The sequence below is a fragment of the Aulostomus chinensis genome, chromosome 8 (assembly GCF_037954235.1).
Source record: "Aulostomus chinensis isolate RoL2024-O1b breed Wild chromosome 8, RoL_Achi_v1.0, whole genome shotgun sequence".
Lineage (NCBI taxonomy): Eukaryota > Metazoa > Chordata > Actinopteri > Syngnathiformes > Aulostomidae > Aulostomus > Aulostomus chinensis.
This window is the reverse complement of record NC_141327.1, coordinates 21,222,497-21,241,603: the sequence shown is the minus strand read 5'-3', so window position 1 is coordinate 21,241,603 and position 19,107 is coordinate 21,222,497. Positions and strand designations below refer to the sequence as shown.

Sequence of the window (19,107 nt, the reverse complement as noted above, 5' to 3'; positions counted from 1 at the left end):
CTGAGCAAAAAACTGACCCAAATGTTTGTCCTACAAGACCTAAAACACTGAGCATGTGTGAGTGTGCTGTTGTGTACACTTTAGATATTTATATTACCAACAGAGTCACCGTTGCCCCAGAAAACCTGAGCTCTCCAAGCGTCCGTGAGGATTGTTTTAAATCAGTGAACCCAACTCTAAAGTATGGCCCACGTTGCAATCTTCGTTAACCCACTGTGATATTTACATATTGCGTATATTTTTGAAATATTACATCAGTCTCCCTTCACGCATTCAAACAGCCGATGGGCGGGGTAGTTGTTAAAGACTGGGAGACACAGACTACACCAGGCTGCCTAAACTGGTTGCATAAACTTACTGATCGTAATACTTATAAATAAATAAATAAATAAATAAATAAATAAATATATATATATACTGTCTGAGTAAGCATGTGTGTGTGTGTGTGTGTGTGTGTGTGTGTGTGTGTGTGTGTCTGAGAGAGAGAGAGAGAGAGGAGCTGCATGAGCCTCACTTTGCTGAAACGCTGACTCAGAGAACAGAATCACTGTAAATAACCCCATGGAGTGTGTGTGTGTGTGTGTGTGTGTGTGTGCAATGTGTTCCACTGACCAATCAAATACAGTTCAGTGTAGATCCCTTTATGATGATAATAATAACATTGTTTACTTTATGACCAATTCAGAGTGTAAAATGACGATGTGCTTATTTTCCAGCGTAGTAAAAATACCCTCCCATTTTATGGCGCTCCACTCCCTGTCCTGACAGTTACCACACAGAGAAAGATGTAATTTCTGAGCTGATATAGTAGCTTTTCTAGAGTGACCTACTGGGGTAATGAGGTCTGCTCCGTTGTCATGTTTGTGGGTATTTAAGGAGTTCTAGAAATCAGAGGAAGACTGAGTTGAATCATGGCCTGCGCACAAACGCCAACTGCTAATTGAGATCATGTGATAATCATATCACCAAAACTGACCTTTGGTGGTTGTTCAATCAACTGCTGTACTCACGAAAGCAAAAAGCCTTTCCCCCGAATTTGAATTGAATAAATAAATAAATAAATAAATAAATAAATAAATAAACAAAACACTTCATTATGACAATTGACGTACGACGTTTGAGACCGGGGCCTGAGCCATGGATGCAGCGTAGGAGCAGACAGGGTGAGCTTGTTGCTGCGCATGCGCACAACGGCGCCACTGCAGCAACAGACTTACTCACTGATTCAAAACACAGGCAAGTCCAGACACACCGCGACAGCTGGCTGGGCAATGCAGCAGTCTACCGGTCACCGACAGAGACAACCGGTCACGGTCGCGAACTGAGGAGCTTGTCACGGTCGAGGACAAACCGACATCCACTACAAAGTCTATCGAAAATATAAAAACTATAAATTGTCGGGATTTGAAGCTCTCCTGCGTGTTGTAAAGCTGGTGTTGCCGCTACAAAGGCATCTTCAAACTGTCAAAGCGGAGGTTTGACGATGACTCTGGAGGATGATTTGACATCGGCGGCAGCGAGTGGAAACACAGCGGACGTGGAGTATCTTCTGCAGGCAGGAGCTGAGGTCAACTCGGCCAACAGCTTCGGACACACCGCGCTGCAGGTCAGTGTCACCAGAAGCGCCGAAGGCAGCCAAACTTCCCCGCAGCGTTAACCTGCTCTGCCGATACGAACAGCATCCCCGTGACCGCCAGGATTTCATTGAGCTACTTTTAATGTTCGTACGAGGAAGCATCTGACAAGGTCGCACCACCCAGGGGTCTTCGGCTCATATACGGCGCGGAGCAAACTTAATTTTATTAAGGAAAAAAAACAAAACGAATCCATCTCCCAATTCAGTCGTAAATAATATCCCATTTTGTTTTATAAAACGAAACCGCAAGTTTGTTCGGAGGCACTAAAAGAGTCTTTTAAATGTAGCAGAACTGGTCTAGGTGTTCGCCCACGGCCTTGTTTTGATAGTCTGACTACATGGAGGTCGATAGAATAAAGTCTCGATCCATCAGCTGAAAATATACATTCTTAATCTGTCTCCTCTAAAAGAAGATGTAAAAGAAAACCGGCTGAAAAATAACATATCAACTCTTAGTGAAAACTAAGTTGATTTTATGGTTAATTGACCTTCAAATTTTACCTGATAAATTATATTAAAAAGAAAAATGCCGACACACGTGCAGTATATGCTCTGATAGGGTAATAATATATAAATCTTGATGCAAAATGTCTCTAAAAAAAATATAATATTGTATTTTGGAATATTTAAAAGACTAAGAAGAATAACTCACTGCTGAGGGAGAATCCTGAAAAGATAGGTGATGAAAAATGGACCCGACCTTCGTCCATGTAAGGTTCCTAGAAAAATGTTCATATTATTTAAAAATTAGAATCATAAGCTGCGGCTTTTGAACTCACCAGATTTGAAATATTAGAAGGCGCGCTCACGCTCCATCGACACAACATCAAATTAGGGAATATCCTGTATTGGATTATATTTATGGATGCCTTTTTTTATATGTATTTGTAGGACCTATATTAATGCGCACTGAAGCTGCTCCGCCTGCTCACGGTGACCCGACGTCTAACTGGAGACATTTGAAGTTATTTTTTCCTTTAATTTGTCACCGCCTGGATGGTTTTATTGTAACTTCTAGCCCTCGAAATCCTGCTTCATCATTCATATAAATTGTAGCTTTGTTAATAAAGGCGTCAGTACTTCTTTAATTACGGCTAAAGATGATCATAAATACACCTGTGACTTGCAACATTTCCAAAGTAAATAGTAAACACAAAGATTTAATTAGGTTTGATCAGATTCTTCTTTTTTGAAGGGCAACAATATCAAAATTCACCCTGCACGCAGATTCGACTTCTAAATTAAAGGGCCGCTTTTGTTTTGTTTTGTTTTGAATGTTCCGAATCCAATGACATCATAACTGGTGGTGTTCCTGTATGAAGGTGATGATGATGGGGAGCACGCCGGTGGCTCAGCTGCTACTGAGGAACGGAGCGGATCCGAACGTGGTGGATAGACGCACCGGCACCACCCCGCTGCATGACGCAGCCAGAACCGGCTTTCTGGACACTGTACAGCTGCTGGTTCAATTCCTGGCTGACCCGCAAGCCAGGGACCGGAGAGACTGTCGGCCCGTTGATTTAGCCAGAAAAAACAACCACACCGATGTCGTGGCTTTTCTGGAGTCTCTGTAACACACACACACACACACACACACACACACACACACACACACACACACACACACACACACATATATATATATATATATATATATATATATATATATATATATATGTGTGTGTGTGTGTGTGTATATATATAGTTTTGCTTCCTAATGCTGCTGGTTTGAGAGAATGTGGCCCAAACGGGCCTGAAGCCTGAATGATGCACCGTGGTTTTTTTTTGAGTTTTTTGCTGTAGTTTTATTTATTTGACTGGCAGCGCTGACGTTATCAGTGTTTTAGCTCGACTCAAATCAGCAGACAACACGAGAAAATGTCGAACACCATAGACCTGTTATTATTATACCTATTTATATGCGTTTTTAGGCATCCCAGTCGTTCATTAGGCTATTTATTAGCTATTTATCACACTGTTAATGTCCCTTTTCATCATCGGGAAACATTCTTCTAACCACGTGTGTTCGAGTGCAGTATCTTTACGTTTTGTTTAATTGCGCCTTTTTTTTCATATAAAGGGATGAGTGAAATTGTCTCTTATTTCGCAGTACTGCGAAGGCACCACTGATTAGCATTAGCTTGAAGCTGTGCTGCACGCCAAAAAAACAAAACAAAACTCTGAATCCCATTTTCCTGTTCCAATAATATTCACGTTTGAATAATTATGCACTTTAATGTTACTCCCACAAAACCCCCACAAAGGTTCTTTTACCTCACCTATCTATGCTATTCATTCAGATTCTTATCGGACGTGTATGAAAATGTAGGCTGTATTAATATCAAAGGAGCGGTTGAAATTCTGACGGGGAATTTTTTTTATATATCACGAGATTAAAAAACGCTGTCTTAATATTTTCGGGACAAAACAAACGTATTATTTCTCCTTTAGCAGATCGGTCCACTTTCTCCTAACACTATCAGTTCTCTCTTATCAACTTTCGACCGATAATAAAATCCTCTAAACTTATATTTGTCAGGCGTTTAATGATTTATTTTCTAACCTTTTTTTTGGGGTGTAAAATCTCTTTTTTAATATATTATTGGTGCGCACAAAGGTCGCAGCGGAGAGTAAAGAAAAATACACCAAAAAAATGCATCGTTGATTTGCTGTAAGACGGCAGAGGGCAGGAAACAAGACATTAAGAATAGATGATGTACCGCAAATGATACAAAAAGTTTGTACGACTGGTTTGGACAAAGTAAATTAATAGAGAATAAACACAAGGACAACAGGTATTTAAAAGGCAAAGAGCGCAGGGTTTGTTTTTTTTTCAGTAAACGTCACGCGTCTCCCCAGCTTTTACAGGTGACATCATCTTTCAATCCCGTTAAGACTCATTTTAATTTTTGTTTTATTAATGGAAGCTTTTGCAATATTTTCCAGTAATATAACATTTTGTGTATGTACTTAACATAAGCAGGCAACTTCATAAATCAATAGTTTCAGGACTTTTTTTTTTTTTTTTTTTTTAATCCTATCAAACAGCCACTCTCCATTTCACTGCAGCCCCCGTATTCATTCGGTATGTGATAAATAAAACCATGAGCTTTCCGAGTTGCTTCCAAATTTAATGTTTTAAATACCATCAGAGAATGACTTCAACACTTAAACAGTCCCAGCATAGATGTGGTCTTTGTCGAAGCTTACACAATTTTTACCACAGTCTTCTTGGAGTGAATTATGCCTCATAATAGTTAATACCGTTAAGACAAAGTGATAAAGAGCGGATTCAAGGACACTGTGTGCATTTTGACAAGATTCTGGTGCAGTAAAGGCATGTAAGAAAAAGGGGAAATGACAATGTTACCCATGGCTCTTTTACAAAAGTGCTAGTTTCATTAAGTGATGACAAATCTTACGGTGTAAACACGCACAAAATTCTCAACGAGCTGATTTAATGATAACCACAATACAGTAGGTTATTACAGAAATATTGTCATGGAGAAAATAAAAATTGACAAAAGTGTGCATCAGTGAGCAGAGACAGAAACATTCCCAGCATTAATGATGGCATTATTATCCGAACTACATTTTGCTCAAGTTTATGCGAGGATTTGAGAGATTGTTTTCCCAGAAAAAAAAAATCACACAAATATTTTCTCTTTCAACCTTATAAAAGTAAAATATCAGTTGTAACAAAGGCAGTAACAAGTGTGCTAAATTTGTCAAGTGTTTTTATTGTAACCCCCATTAACAGCAATAACTGTTACACACCCGGCAAAAAAAAAACAAAAATTAAGTCAAAATGTGTTAAGAAACCACAAAAATATAAATCCATAAAAATAATATCTGGTATAATCTTAAGATTTAAGCGCCGCTGAGGGGCTTCTAAAAATGTGGTAGGATTGTCTGAGATGATCCTGATCAATGTTCCAGAGAAGTGGGAGCTGTGAATCACTACCAGTGAAGAGGAGGAGGAGGAGGAGGAGGAGGAGGAGGAGTAGGAGGAGGAGGAGGAGGGGGGGGGGGTGGAGGTGGCCTATACATGTAAGAAGAAAACACTCAAACTGCAGCGGGACACAGAGAACATGCGTTATTTATCTGAGGCACTTTGTCGTGATTCACTGATGAACAACGCACAGATGGGGATGAGTCTGGCGTCCGTGTGGGTGTGGGTGGTGTCTGCGATCCGTTTTGTGTTCTTCTTCACGGCTTAATGTTTTGGTAACATGACGGACGACTGTGCCGTCGACTGTTAGACAAGAAACAGAGGAGGTGGAGACAAAGCAACAGCGACCATTTTCAGAACATGTTTACACCGTTCGGCATTTCAACATTTCTGAGGCTCAAATGTTGTTCCTCTAATATGTCTCAGACAGACAAAAAGGCAAATGATTTTTTTCAAACAAGTTGTTGTTAAAAAGTTGATTCAAACTACTGTCATTTTGTGTGTGTGTGTGTGTGTAAATATTTTCTCTCGCTGCGGTTGCCAGATCTGGTTCAATTCTAGCCCAAACACGATCAAAATCCCCGGCTACGCATCCACCAGAAAACAGATTAACCAACATGAATAAATGTACATTTGCAAATGTAAAACAATTTTTTTTAAATAGTAAATTAAATTTTCAAGAGGATTGTGTGTATCTGATAATTTTTTTTTTTTTAGCAGAAATTCCTGGGTACCTCTGGTGTATTTAAAAAGTATTCATTGAAAACTATAAATGTATAAGTAACACTTATACAACTTATACAAATATTTTTTTGAAAAAAAGTTGTTAAAGTATTAAAAGTGCAGCACCGTCTTTTCAGGTTTATATGTGCTTATCCAACATGGTGTGCACCTAAACATGTGTTCACTCGTACAACTCCAGACGGATGGCAAAGCAGCTGCACTTTAATTTTACAACACAATGACAGACCAAAAACAAACTGTGTTATACAGGCTGTGTGTACTCAGCGCTGACTCGATGCACTTCGACCTCGCGGTGATAATCACCTTCATGATGTTATGTTTTAAGCGTGTGAGGTCATGCTGGTTCTGAGTATTTGTTCAAGAGATGCTGCAGCGAAACGGAATCTGAAATCCACCACAAAGGTAAACAGAGTAGACTTGGCTGAGTGGAAGTGAATCATAGCAGACGACTTACTTTCAAGGTCTTTATTGTCTGAGCCCAGTCCATCTGACTGATCTGGGGGATTGCCGTCAGCAGGATACTGCTAGCTTTGTTGGCGTTCTCCTTCATAGTCTTCATCACATTGTCGACACAGACCTGAGACAAGGGAAGACAAAAAAAAAAAAAAAAAGAGTCCACCGTGTAATCAGAATCGTTTGCAGCAACGCAAGTATCACTTCCTTCAAATGTTAAACTGAGCTTAAAAGGACGAAACGCAAACAAAGACACTTGGCTGTCAAACCAGAGCTGCTGTTCTGATAAGATGATCAGCTTCTTATATCAGTAGCACTGAAACGGATTTGAAGGTTCCTATTAATTAAGAGAAAGTGCTACTGGAAACAAAATTTAACGGAGTTAAACACAGTGGCAGGAACAAACATGTGGACCTTGTTCACTGTGACATGTAGTTTAGTTTTCCCAACATGCACTTTGTGTGACAACACCACCAAAGCTCGAAAGTAAAGTATCTCCCTTATATTTCAATGAAAAGAGCACCAAAGAAGTCACTGTTCTGCATGTCCATTTGCAACCTAACCCAATAGTTAAATTAAACGTTGTGTAAAAGAGTTCACTCCGCTGAGTGCGGCAACAGGACAGAAACGGGCATCAGTGAAGGCAGCAGTTCATATCGGTGCAGACGTGAGGAGCAGTCGCTTGTTTTCTGAGCAGCCGGCAGGTCCCTGTTCACCAGTGACTCCGTCTGGATTCAGGATATTAATGAGATGATATGAGGCCCTTGCAGTCGCTCCATCTAAAGAGTGTTTGTCCCTCAAATGCTGGTGTCTACCTCCTTAGCATTCATTAACCCCTTGAGTGCTTTGTTGTTTTCATCTCCCACACTGGGGTCATGATTTTATGGTGTTTTCCAGAATGAAGAGAGCGAAGCTGATGACTCAGAGTGAGTCATCAGCTTCGCTGTCTTCATTCAACTTCCTCTGGCAGGGCTTCCACCGGAGGTTGGCGAGCTGACTGGGGGGAGGGGGGGGGGGTGAAAATTCGGGGGAGAGGCAGGAGGTAGTAAAGGAGGGCGGAAGGATGTGGCTAACGTTCTACCGCAGGAGGGGGAAGAGGTCAGCTGCAGGAACTCGGAAGTGGAGTTGTGAGTTGGGTTGGATCGGTGACAGAAGAGGCAAAAACTCGCTCCACACAGAAGGAGATCGGCTGCATTATCCAGAGAGTGTGACAGATAGTGGCGCACTCAAGAGCCGGAAGAGACAGAAACTCTGTGGTTAGTCTGCACAGGGAGCACAGATGGACAGCACGCGGAGGGGAAGCTCACGCTAATAACAATAACAACATAGTGTTTTTTTTAAACGATGCCACAATTGGAAATTTGTTGAAAGTTAAATACTACTACGACTAATAATAATATTCTCTCTTGCAAATTTCTCACCTATAATTTAAATTCCAAGAGGAAGCTGAAAAAATATGTCACTTTGGGCATGAATGTCCTAAAAGGAAAGACTAGATACTGAAAATAAGTTTTTTTTCCCTGTCATTTTCCTTAATACTTCTGGAAAAGTACAAATCATTTTGTCAAGTCATTAAAATATTCAATTTTTATTTGCAAATGTTAGATGTAGATCCAAATAATACTTCCACATTATCCAGTCAACAGATTCAGAGCTACAGTGATAACTAGAACAAGTAAAGAGGACAAGAAAAGTAAAGAGGACATTTTGAACCCAAAGGTTGCTGTGTGTTTTACAGTAAACAAAAGTCCTTCTGTGAAACGCTGAGCTCCTCAAAATGTTTTCAGTCAGAAAGAGAAAGAGAAAAATAAAGATCTTGATAATGCCTGGAGTGCCAACGTATCTCTCTCTGTCAGTGAATTAAAAAAAACAAAATCAAACAGAACCAAAAAGTTTGGATTACTTTTTCTTTTAATTCTTAATCTAGTTTCTTGACGTCCAACTTCTGCTTCAGTTAGAGTGGAAAGTCTGGTAGTTTTTTGTAGTAGATGTGACCTTGTAGTTGCCATGATCAGCATTTTTATGTGGAAGATGAATGTGATGATGTAACACAGTACCATATTATGGGAAAAACAATATTTTCTGAGGCCAAGTTATTTTTTTGGCAGTTGTTCTTGTTGCTAATTTTTACATCTGGAAGGAAGACGACATCCTGGCTCCTGATCCCGTCTTCATTCAAAGCTCTCACTGGCCGGGTTGTTTTACCAAAAAGGGGAAACGGTAGTGAATGAGCTGGAACCAGGCTTCAGTAGAGCATCTGAAATGTTGTGTGACCAAAAAAACAACCTAAAAGTAGTAACAGTTACCACAGGTCACCACTTACCAATCCTTTAAACTCTAGATCACCTGTAGAAAGATAGGTTTCATTTGTAAAAAATTGTAGTTTTTTTTTTTTTTTTGCACATCGCTTGCATTTAGACTGGGTACAGTTTTTAAAGCCAAATATATTCACACAATATGAAAATTACTGTCACTGATGCTACATTGAACTCCATTCAGAAAACAAGTTTGTTGCCTTGAGGAAAGATGTGACAAAATCGGCATCACGATGTAGTTATTTCTGCAGTGTTTTGATCTGTTCAATAAATCACAGTAAAATCTAAGTAGGAAGTGTCAGGTTAGCTCAACCTCTCCCTGGCACCTTATTATAGCTTGTACTCCAGCTATGATAAACTGAACGCCAGAAATCTTAACCTGGGTGAGGCTGGGAATTAAACACAAATGTGCTGCACAAAGAGACTTGAGGCGGGATGTGCTGTCGCCCTGTGGTAAGACAGAAGAGACATCAAAGTAAGAAAACGACAGTTAAGACCGCCAGCCTGCCACTCACCGCCTCCTCGTGTTCCTTCCAACAGTCGTAGTCTGTTGCCATGGCAATGCTGGCATAGCACAAGCCGGCCTCCTTGGCGAGAACCACCTCGGGCACAGTGGTCATATTGATGACGTCCGCGCCCCACTGACGGAACATCAGACTCTCCGCCCGCGACGAAAAACGAGGCCCCTCGATTGTCAACATCGTCCCTCTAACATGGCACTTGATCCCCAGGCTGCGTGCCACCTCCACCAAAACCTGCACCAGCAAGCAGGCCAATTAACCATTCCTGCTGTACGTATAATATATAGTAAGGGTGGGCAGGTAATGGATATCCCATCACAAATATGCCTATATTTTTACAACTGACAGATTTTATAAATGTGTGTGTGTGTGTGTGTGTGTGTGCATACACACACATACATATATATATATACATACATATATACACACATACATATATATATATATATATACACATACATATACACATATATACACACACATATATACACACACACATATTGCATTTATCAATGCATCCAAACAAACCAGCTGACTAAACTGGAGGTCCAGCTAAAGGAAATAAAAACATGGATGACCTACGATTATCTTAAATTAAACTCTGATGAAACTGAAGTTACTGTGCTAGGCTAAAAACACCCTAAGAACATCTTGTCTAATGAGACAGGTACCCTGGATGGCATCACCCTGGCCCCCAGCACTACCGTAAGGAACCTGGGAGTTGTCTTTGATCAGGATCCTTCAACTCCCACATTAAAAGTAACATCACTAAGATCAGACACATCCTGTCTCAAGAAGACGCAGAAAAACGTGTCCATGCCCCCCGTCTTTCTTTCTGCCCGTGTCTCTCCTTCTAGCCTGTTCATGTCCTTGTCTATCTGTCTTCCCTCCCCCTTTTACTCTCTCTCTCTTGATCTCTGTCCCTCTATTTCCTTCTGTATATCTGTCTTTTCCATTATCTGTCTTTGTCTCTGCCCCGCCCTCCTGCTCTCTTTTCTGTTAAAAGGACAGTTTTCGCTGCCACTGTTGCAGGAGGTGCTTGCTCATGGAGTGTGGTGCTCTACCTGCTCTACTTGCTACGTGTCATGAGATAGTTGTAAATTGACTTGACTTGACTCAAGTGGATGACGATGTTTATATTAAGTAAAATAAAAGCTATGCCAGTAAAAATAAACACCACCTTGGCAACAAGTAGAAAGCCTTGTTTGAAGAAAATGAATATGAAGAAGCCTAAACAAAAGCTGTGTGTGTGTAGCCAAACAGTTTGGCTTCATTTGACTCAGATCTTGAGGCAAAGTCGTGTACTAATAGTTAACTAACCAAATCAGCAAACGGCAGCAGAGGAAGATGTGTGTCCTTCTCATTCTTTTGAAACTTCACTCCGGGTTTACATATCACATCTTCAAGTGAGATATTAATGCATATCGGTAAGGTTGCTGCTCGAGAGACTGACCTTTTTATTTCATTTTAATGCTCCTACTTTCTTAGTGAAAATTAGTTTTTTTTCCCATTCACTTGAGAAATTTTCTGCTGAAAAAAAAGGTTAAATTGTTAAAACAGAATTCAGAATAACTGAATTAAAAAAAGCATTTGAGTGAAAATTGAGAGAAATATTTAACCTTTTATCAAAACAAGGGGACATCAATAACTGATTAGTAATTGATTCTGGCTTGACTGAATGGTGTATACTTATGAAAATGCAGTTTTGGTACATTTCAGACAAGCAAATATTTATTTGAATACATACAATTATATTTCCATTTAACATTTAATGTTGACTTAATAAGCATTTTTCTTAAATAAATCAACTACATACCGATGAACGTATAAACTGTATCTGCTCTAAAAGCAATTTCCAAATATTTAGCAGTAATAATACACAAAAGAAAATAAGCTGATTTTTTTTAATTGCTCTGAAAATATTTCACTGTTGCCTCACCAATTATATTTATTAATAATTGTATATGGATGCCGTTTTGCTGTACAAACCTGGTACAAAAAAACACTAAAAATAGCAAACCCCGATAAAAACATCTGTTAAATTTCTTTATTTGAATGACAGTAATTCACCTCGCCTGTCAATGACATTATATTTATATAATACTGATGCATATTCATGCATTCGATTTAAGGTTCTTAAAAAATTATATGAATCTGCAGAACAGAAATGACAACTTGTAACATTCAAAAACTGTGGCTGCACCATTTTATGTTTTAAATTTTTGGTCCCAAACTAATTTTCATGAACACACACACACACACACACACACACACACACACACACGACACACAAGACACACAAGACACACGTATGTTCATGCATCTAAATGCAAAAAACTCAACTAACATAAGAAAGACTGTTTACTATTTAAGTGCAATCCCACAAAAGTCAACGAGATGTGGTTCCGCCATCGGGCAAGCATGTGATCGGCCATTTGACTGTGTTTTAGTGTCCACAGGCTGTGTGAACGTTGCAACTCACATGCTGCTTTTTTCAGCCCTTCACTATCTTCACACTTCTCAGCTGCTTTGGTCGGGCCGTGTCACTAACGTTGTTCTCGTTCAGTGACTGATCAAACAGGCAAGAGATTTCAAATATGAGGCGTGAGATGGGAAGGGCAGGTATTTGGGCACTCACCTCTCTAGTTCTGTTGCAGAAAGGCTCAGCCATGGGGATGTGACACACACCTGAAGGACTAGTTGGCTGCCCATCATACAGTGTCTGAGCTCTCTTGGTAGTCCTGACAACAACAAAAAACACATTAGGTCGAATCCATGCTGTTCCTTAACATTTGATGAATTATATCATTTAAAAATAAAAGGAACATGGGTTCCAGATAGGCAACAGGGAAACAAAAGGAAATGAAAACTAGAACCCAAGCAATACATTCCAATGTTGCCACATTCCATTCTTTTTCTCACACACACACACACACACACACACACGCGCGAGAAAGCTGCCATGCAAGGCGCCATACAGCACATACGGAGATTTTTGCTCAACGACACCAAGTAGACACAGACTCAACTTCTGAGCCAAGCTACCCCTGCTATCAAGACCACAGTCGAGAAATAAAATTTAAAAAAAACATAATAGGGCCTGAGCCTCAATTACCTTCAGGCTCAGGCCCTAAAAATGACATGTCAACTAAATAATTCATTTCCAGAATTCCTCTGAAGCAGGCAGTTCCAGTGACCAACTGCATGCATTAGTCCTCTCTATTGCAGTTCTGTATAGTTGGATTACAGCTATCATTACAAATGACGAGAGAACAAAAGCTCCCTGGTCTCTAGCACCAAGCTAACCAACTGCCGTCCAGTTTCCAGACCCACTGAGTCAGAGGGTTCCCCCTAGGCGTACCACCAGCTGCCTCCCCCCAGCTCTTCATGGAGACGGGTATGAAGCACATACACAGTCCTGGGGAGGTGAACCAAGGACACAAATAAAGCTTGTTTTTTTCCTACCATCTACAAAGTTCAGATATATTCATTTATCAAAATGAAGGGCTTGATAACTTTGGCTTTCCTCCACTAAATCAGGGACTGCCTGGTCAAATCAATAATCTTAGGCAAGCTTCCTTTCACAGTAATTTCTGAAGTTGATGCCCAACCCTCAGTCTTTCTCATAACTGTGGCATTGGACAAACTAAAAAGTTTAGACAGCTGCAGCTCCTCCCTGCTGAAGTCAACACCAACAGTGTGTGGGACAAACAACCAGCTGAGAACAATTTGGGTTTATACTACAGAAATGGGTTAATATGTCCTTTAGAGTTAGAATCACTGTCTTATCAATGAATAAAAAATACAGTATCTCAATTATTCCTGAAATGCAAAGCTTATTTTGTGACAAATATGTATGATAACATGCTCAAACATAATTCCTGTAGATCCGAGCTCAGCTACTGCCTGACTCTTATCTGCATGTACACAATGACAGCAAATCTCAGATGACAGATTATACACACAGAACTAATTTGCACAAATGTCTATCCCACAATTTTGCTATTATCGGTGTACCCAAGCGGGATTAAATGTGTGTGTTAGGTTTTATTGTTGTCCCTATTCTTACTTTTGATTCTGACTTTTTATGACAGACATACATTTCCTTTTTAATTTGAATTAAAACACAGATTAGGTTATTATTTTTGCTAGCAATGAGATTGCTATCTCCCTAACACTTGTAAAAAAAAAAAACTAAAAAAACAAAAAACAAAACTGAATTAATTTTAAAAATCCAACAAATAAGAACATACACTCAATTATTTAAACAGAGTTGCCAAAACACTGAATGGATTCTTCCATGGCAGTGTTGTACTTGAATGTAGTGTACTGGAATATCACATATGATACATTGTTACTTTCTTTATTCTAGTCAAACACTATTTTTACATTTAAAAATGACTAGTAATTTTAAAACTACTCAACGTTTTATCTGCAAATTTTGACATGTAATTCAAATACCTGCACAGTGCTCAAGGCTCTCTCAAGTTTTGTTTTTATGACTTGTTTTCATATTGCCATTTCTATTGCTAGTGCAAAACACACACAAAAAAAAAAAAAAAGAAAAAAATCCCATGACCTATCATGATAGTCTGAAATCTAAGATCACCTGCATTTACTACCACACCCCTCTGAAAAATTAGCCCAGCAGTTTTTGGTAGGTAAAATGTTTGGAAAAAAAACAACAACTTAAAAATCATTTAAAAAAAAAAATGAATAAATAAAGCCAGTTCTGACCTATATAGAGAGTTCGGTTGGAAAATTAGTAAGCAGAGGTGATGACATAACAGATGTGGCATCAGTGAAATGAAGCCTTCAGAAACACGCTGTCACATGCTGTGGCACAAGTCTGAACAAGTCCCAACAAGCTACTTCCTCATTTCTGATAAACAGATCTCGTTTGTGCTTGATACTGGTAACTTGGCTATTCACCGGCTTCAGTAACGCAGGCGAGCAAAGCCACAGGCCACGTGATGCAGTCGTATGTGAGGGAACACTGAAACGAGTGTGGGACGGATGTTTACTGCTTATCTTTATCAACCGGCTGTATTCTGGACACTAATAAGCTCTTCTATTTATACAGCAACTCTCTTCACACACATTTAGTTATTTAATGGAATTTGTCCAGTCAGCTGGAAAGGAAATGACCTACATTGGGAAATGCAAAGCCCTACAATGCAGTCAGAGAGGCCTTATAAACCCTCTCAGGTCACTCAACGGTTCCCTGTGACACACTCTAAAGATGGAGTCAGTCAGCACCACAGAGGATATAAGACCTGCTCTAGCTTCGATCGCCTTAAATGTCACTTAAAATCTCTGTTTTCTGCACTGCCTTTGACTGAACCCTGACAACTCCTCCTCACATCTTTATCTATCAAGAATTCATCAACCTTTATGCCTCTTTGCCGGAAACAGCCGTGGGCCAGAGTTACAACAGTTAAGAGTGCTAACACAACATCTCATGATAAAACTGACAGGAATTCAGACTGAATGGTGTCTACAACTTGAAATTTTCAACTGTGATTTACTTGCCGAAGTGACTAGATCATGCTGTCGCTTACTATGACGTTTGTATTTATGCTTTGTCAAGTCTTTACACAAGAGGACAAGCACACAACTTTTAAAATGCACGTTTTCTGAATGGAATTTGGATTCCACCAGCTCTCGAGTCTTCAAGCCGTCCTAGCCTCAAAGCGAATGTGATATTTTGTCACTTTCAAATTTTTCTTTATGCAGTTTAATTTCCCTTTCCTTTTTACTCCTTTTGCAGCACAGTGTGACAGCAAGGGAGAGCTAACAGACGGTGTTAGCTCGGTGAAATTACTGAGAACTGAAGGCTGAAATTCTCACGAGGCAGAGAACGTTATACACTACGTATATGAAACATGAGACATGGAGGAAACAGCGACAAATGGTTACAAAAATATCTCAGCAGTTAAGTTTGTGTTCAAGCCATTTGTCATCATCCTGGTGTTAAGTATCGCCTTAGGTAGAATGTCACACTGTCAACATTTCTAATTCTCTCTAAAGCCCTTAGCAAACAGTGACACTTGAGAGGCCAAAGACCTACCCAGCAGCTGTCAATAGTTTTCCCACTGAACAGGATAGTAGAGGAATAACTGCTTTTATGAATGTGTCAAACAAGGTGACCGAAGTTCTTCCGCCTCCTTTCGTTAGCTATGAGCTCACTTTAGTCACAAAGTAACGCGAGTCCTGTCAGTGAGATGTGTGGGAAGATTCTTGGATCCTGTACAATGATGACACAATAACAACCAACACAACATTCAGGCCTGTTCACAATATTAACTGCCTTCTAGAGTTACATTCATAAAACATTAGAAGTTAATAGAGCCATTTTATTGACAAAATTCTTTCTAATAGCAGTACACTTTCTTATTTGGATCCGCACCTTCCTAACACTGTCCTTATAAATTCATGGTGGACGGGTGAAGTATTAGCGGTTAGGTGAGTCAGTTCCAGGGCTCTTGAATTATGCAAGCTCGATCGCTCGCCCGCCTGCCCACATGGAACAATTAAGATAAAGACATGGCATCTTTGGTGTGCTTACAACATGAAACAAATCTAACTAGATCGCATGTATAAAAGTGTAACAAACCTTTGACTGGGCCCATAGTCCAGACTTTCCACAGTGATGCCTGGTTACAATGATGGTGTCAGGACGATGTCTACTTTAGTTTTGTGCTTCTGATTTGTCAACAAGTTGGCAACTCCTTGCATGGAGGGACAACACACACACACACACACACACACACACACACACACACACACACACACACAGACCCCTCTGGAAATATATCTCCTTCTTCCAGGTGATCATGATAATCACTCGAGAGCATTTATTACCTCCGCCCACTTATTCTATTCAACGGTACAAAACATACATGTATGAAGCTAAACCTGCTCATGTGGCCACTTACCTGTCAATAAACTGATCTATGATGACAATGTCTCCCGGCTGAATCTCCTCCCGCAGTGATCCACATGCAGTGGTGACCAGCAGATGTGTGCAGCCCTCTTCTCTCAGAGCCCAGATGTTGGCCTGATAGTTCACATTAGATGGCATTATGGTGTGCTGTCTTCCATGCCTACGGAAAAGCAACAAAACAGAAATACACTGGATAAAAAATTTTTTTTTTAAGTCAACCTCTGAAATTCAGGGTTTAACCAACATCCCACAATTAGATAACGTGAAATGTCTTCAGAGTTGTCAAGCCACACTAAACGGTTCTTCCACTAGATGGTGCTAATACAAAACACATTTCACAACTCACATATTAAGGCAAAGAGAAATACAGATCGTACCTTGCAAGGAGCACACATTCAACATTTTTTATCTTCCCCAGTATCAGGGCGTCTGATGGCTGTTTAAAGGGCAGAAGAAACCAGTAAAATTATAATTGTGAGCGCAGGTAATGCCATCTAGAAATGAAGAAACATCCCACTAACCTTTCCATATGGTGTATCAACATAACGTTCTGTTCTTCCCTCCAAGATATCTGGGTCATCAAGGCCCGAGCCGCCAATTATTCCGATCTAAACATCAAGTTTAGAGAGAAAGATCATCAAAAGACACAAAGAGAATAACAGCTGCACAGAACAGCTGATTGATGTAATCAGGAGTTTAAATGGCAAAATAGCACCTGTAAAAATAAGCAACAGAGAAAATCGTATGATTGTGTACTGTACAGTATGATTACACATTCTAATCTGACACAACTCTTGAAGCCTTACTTCTCTCGGAGAAAGCCATCTTGTGGTTGTCTTCAGGATTACTACAAATTCATTCAGGCATGCTTCTTATAGTAAATTTTCAATGCATCAGGTTTTTTTAAAAAAAAAACACTTTACTGTTAAAAATGAAACGTGGAAATTACCATTCCCCCAAAAAGTCCTGAGTAATATTATCGTAACTGTCAAAATAATTATATTTTTCTGACTTATTTATTGTGAAGCACTGATGACACATTGTGAAAGATAATGCTACAGCTAATTTTAAGTAACAATTTATAAAACAGCTCTGCCACAGATGAGCTAAACTATCAAGATGACGCTTACACATTGCTCAATCAAACAATATCAAACTTGATAGAAAATTAATCTCCATCCCTTACACTGATCAATTAAATAGTTTGAGCCATTTTTAAAACACAATTGCAAAACATTCCCATGTTCCTTACGGTCACTGAGAGTATTTATTTTATTTCATATTATATAAAGCTTTGGACTGTTGCTCTAAAAGTTATCCAGTGAAGGTTTAGAGGACACCTACAGTCCCTGGGGTGGGTGCTTGCACCTTGCACTCTAGCTGTGCGCTAGAATGAATGAAAACCATATTATACAGCACTTTGGATAAAAGTGACATTCTAAGCGATGTGGCAATTGTTGCACTGGCCTTAGGATGAGTTGGACGGGTCATTTTCACTTATTTCTTGCTATGCATTTATGTTTGAGGGATGATGCCGAACATTTCAAATAGCTCCGATCATAATAATAAAAGAACAGCTCTCATCATGACCATTACTGAAAAACTTCCATTTCAGTAAACCTTCCCAAGCTCAAAGGACTCGAACGCACCCCAGCTCAGCTGTCAATGAGAACACCACGTGCCACGGGTTACAGTACTGTCACCCGGGAGGGTTCATCTTTGGTTTGAACGGTAACCTAGCATACTTTAGCGTACTAGCCTGTTAGCCTCTAGCGCATAGGAAAGCTTGGTAGGTTTGCTCAAATGATGCTAACTCCCGGGGACTGTTCTAACACTGACATTTTTGTCGCACAGCTCCACCACAAGAAGAAATGGCTTTGCTTACAGTAGATAACTGAATGTAACTCAATGAATTAAAACGTGCCCAATGCAAAAAGGTTGCTGTTAGCATGCTCAGAAACATATTGGCTACTCAAGAAGGAACGGTACCTAACATTACTTACCTTTATTGGCGCTGCGGAGGCCATTACGAGTGTCCTCCAAAATATATAGAAATATATTTGTATATTTATGAAAGGGGGGAAAAAAAACTGGGCCAGAATGCGAGGGAAACGATTTGAAAGCACCAGGCAAAGTGGTTAGATTCCGTCACCACACAAATAGTCTCGTTGCTTCCGGTTTTGAGTTGACGTTCAAAATAAACGCACGACAAACTTAAAATATTCCGACGGCCAATAAGTCCATGTATTCACTTTTAGTTTTACAGTAGTTTTGTAGCAACGTCATTTTCCCTGCACTTCCAACGTTATGTTGAGAATTACGTTTATCAGTATAATTAATGTAATCATATTATCTGTAAAAAAAACCCAAAAAAAACAACTTTTATTCTCCAGAACTAGTCAGGCCCTACTTAATTAGCTGTACTTTGCCAGCCTTTAATGTACATACTGAAAGCTACCAATAGTAAGTTAAGAATGTATCTATTACTTTAATATAGTGATGGGGGAAAACAACTAAGGATTACTTACAAGATACGGAAA

The 19,107-nt window shown here is 39.7% G+C and overlaps 2 protein-coding genes across 3 annotated transcripts; one reads left to right on the top strand and one right to left on the bottom strand.

The window, feature by feature from the left end:
- Positions 1-1,246: 1,246 nt before the first annotated feature.
- cdkn2a/b (cyclin-dependent kinase inhibitor 2A/B (p15, inhibits CDK4)) lies at positions 1,247-3,246 on the top strand. The gene is made up of 2 exons (XM_086210227.1): positions 1,247-1,606; positions 2,959-3,246. The coding sequence occupies exons 1-2, from the start codon at positions 1,484-1,486 to the stop codon at positions 3,208-3,210; spliced, it is 375 nt and encodes a 124-aa protein (XP_086066353.1). The 5' UTR covers positions 1,247-1,483; the 3' UTR covers positions 3,211-3,246.
- A 1,476-nt stretch (positions 3,247-4,722) lies between these two features.
- On the bottom strand, positions 4,723-18,746 carry mtap (methylthioadenosine phosphorylase). 2 transcript variants are annotated; one of them, XM_086211642.1, is made up of 8 exons: positions 18,571-18,746; positions 17,089-17,175; positions 16,945-17,003; positions 16,560-16,727; positions 12,260-12,362; positions 9,616-9,855; positions 6,787-6,909; positions 4,723-5,891 (listed from the first exon to the last, which is right to left on the bottom strand). In XM_086211642.1, exons 1-8 carry the CDS (start codon positions 18,592-18,594, stop codon positions 5,853-5,855), a joined length of 843 nt encoding a protein of 280 aa, XP_086067768.1. In that variant the 5' UTR covers positions 18,595-18,746; the 3' UTR covers positions 4,723-5,852. The 2 variants fall into 2 exon arrangements, with proteins under 2 accessions (XP_086067768.1, XP_086067769.1); XM_086211643.1 differs by lacking the exons at positions 4,723-5,891; positions 6,787-6,909 and adding exons at positions 7,829-8,972; positions 9,109-9,131.
- Positions 18,747-19,107: the final 361 nt, after the last annotated feature.

What these genes read in the sequence shown, in the direction of transcription:
- mtap (XM_086211642.1), bottom strand. Translation starts at nt 18,594, where the DNA reads ATGGCCTCCGCAGCGCCAATAAAG. An exon ending in GGAAGGAACACGAGGAGGCG is followed by an intron (nt 6,910 to 9,615) that starts GTGAGTGGCAGG and finishes CCCTTGTCTCAG; the next exon opens with GTCTGTGTCGACAATGTGAT. An exon ending in AGACAATAAAGACCTTGAAA is followed by an intron (nt 5,892 to 6,786) that starts GTAAGTCGTCTG and finishes CTTGTCTAACAG; the next exon opens with TCGACGGCACAGTCGTCCGT.
- cdkn2a/b (XM_086210227.1), top strand. Translation starts at nt 1,484, where the DNA reads ATGACTCTGGAGGATGATTTGACATCGGCGGCAGCGAGTGGAAACACA. An exon ending in TCGGACACACCGCGCTGCAG is followed by an intron (nt 1,607 to 2,958) that starts GTCAGTGTCACC and finishes TCCTGTATGAAG; the next exon opens with GTGATGATGATGGGGAGCAC.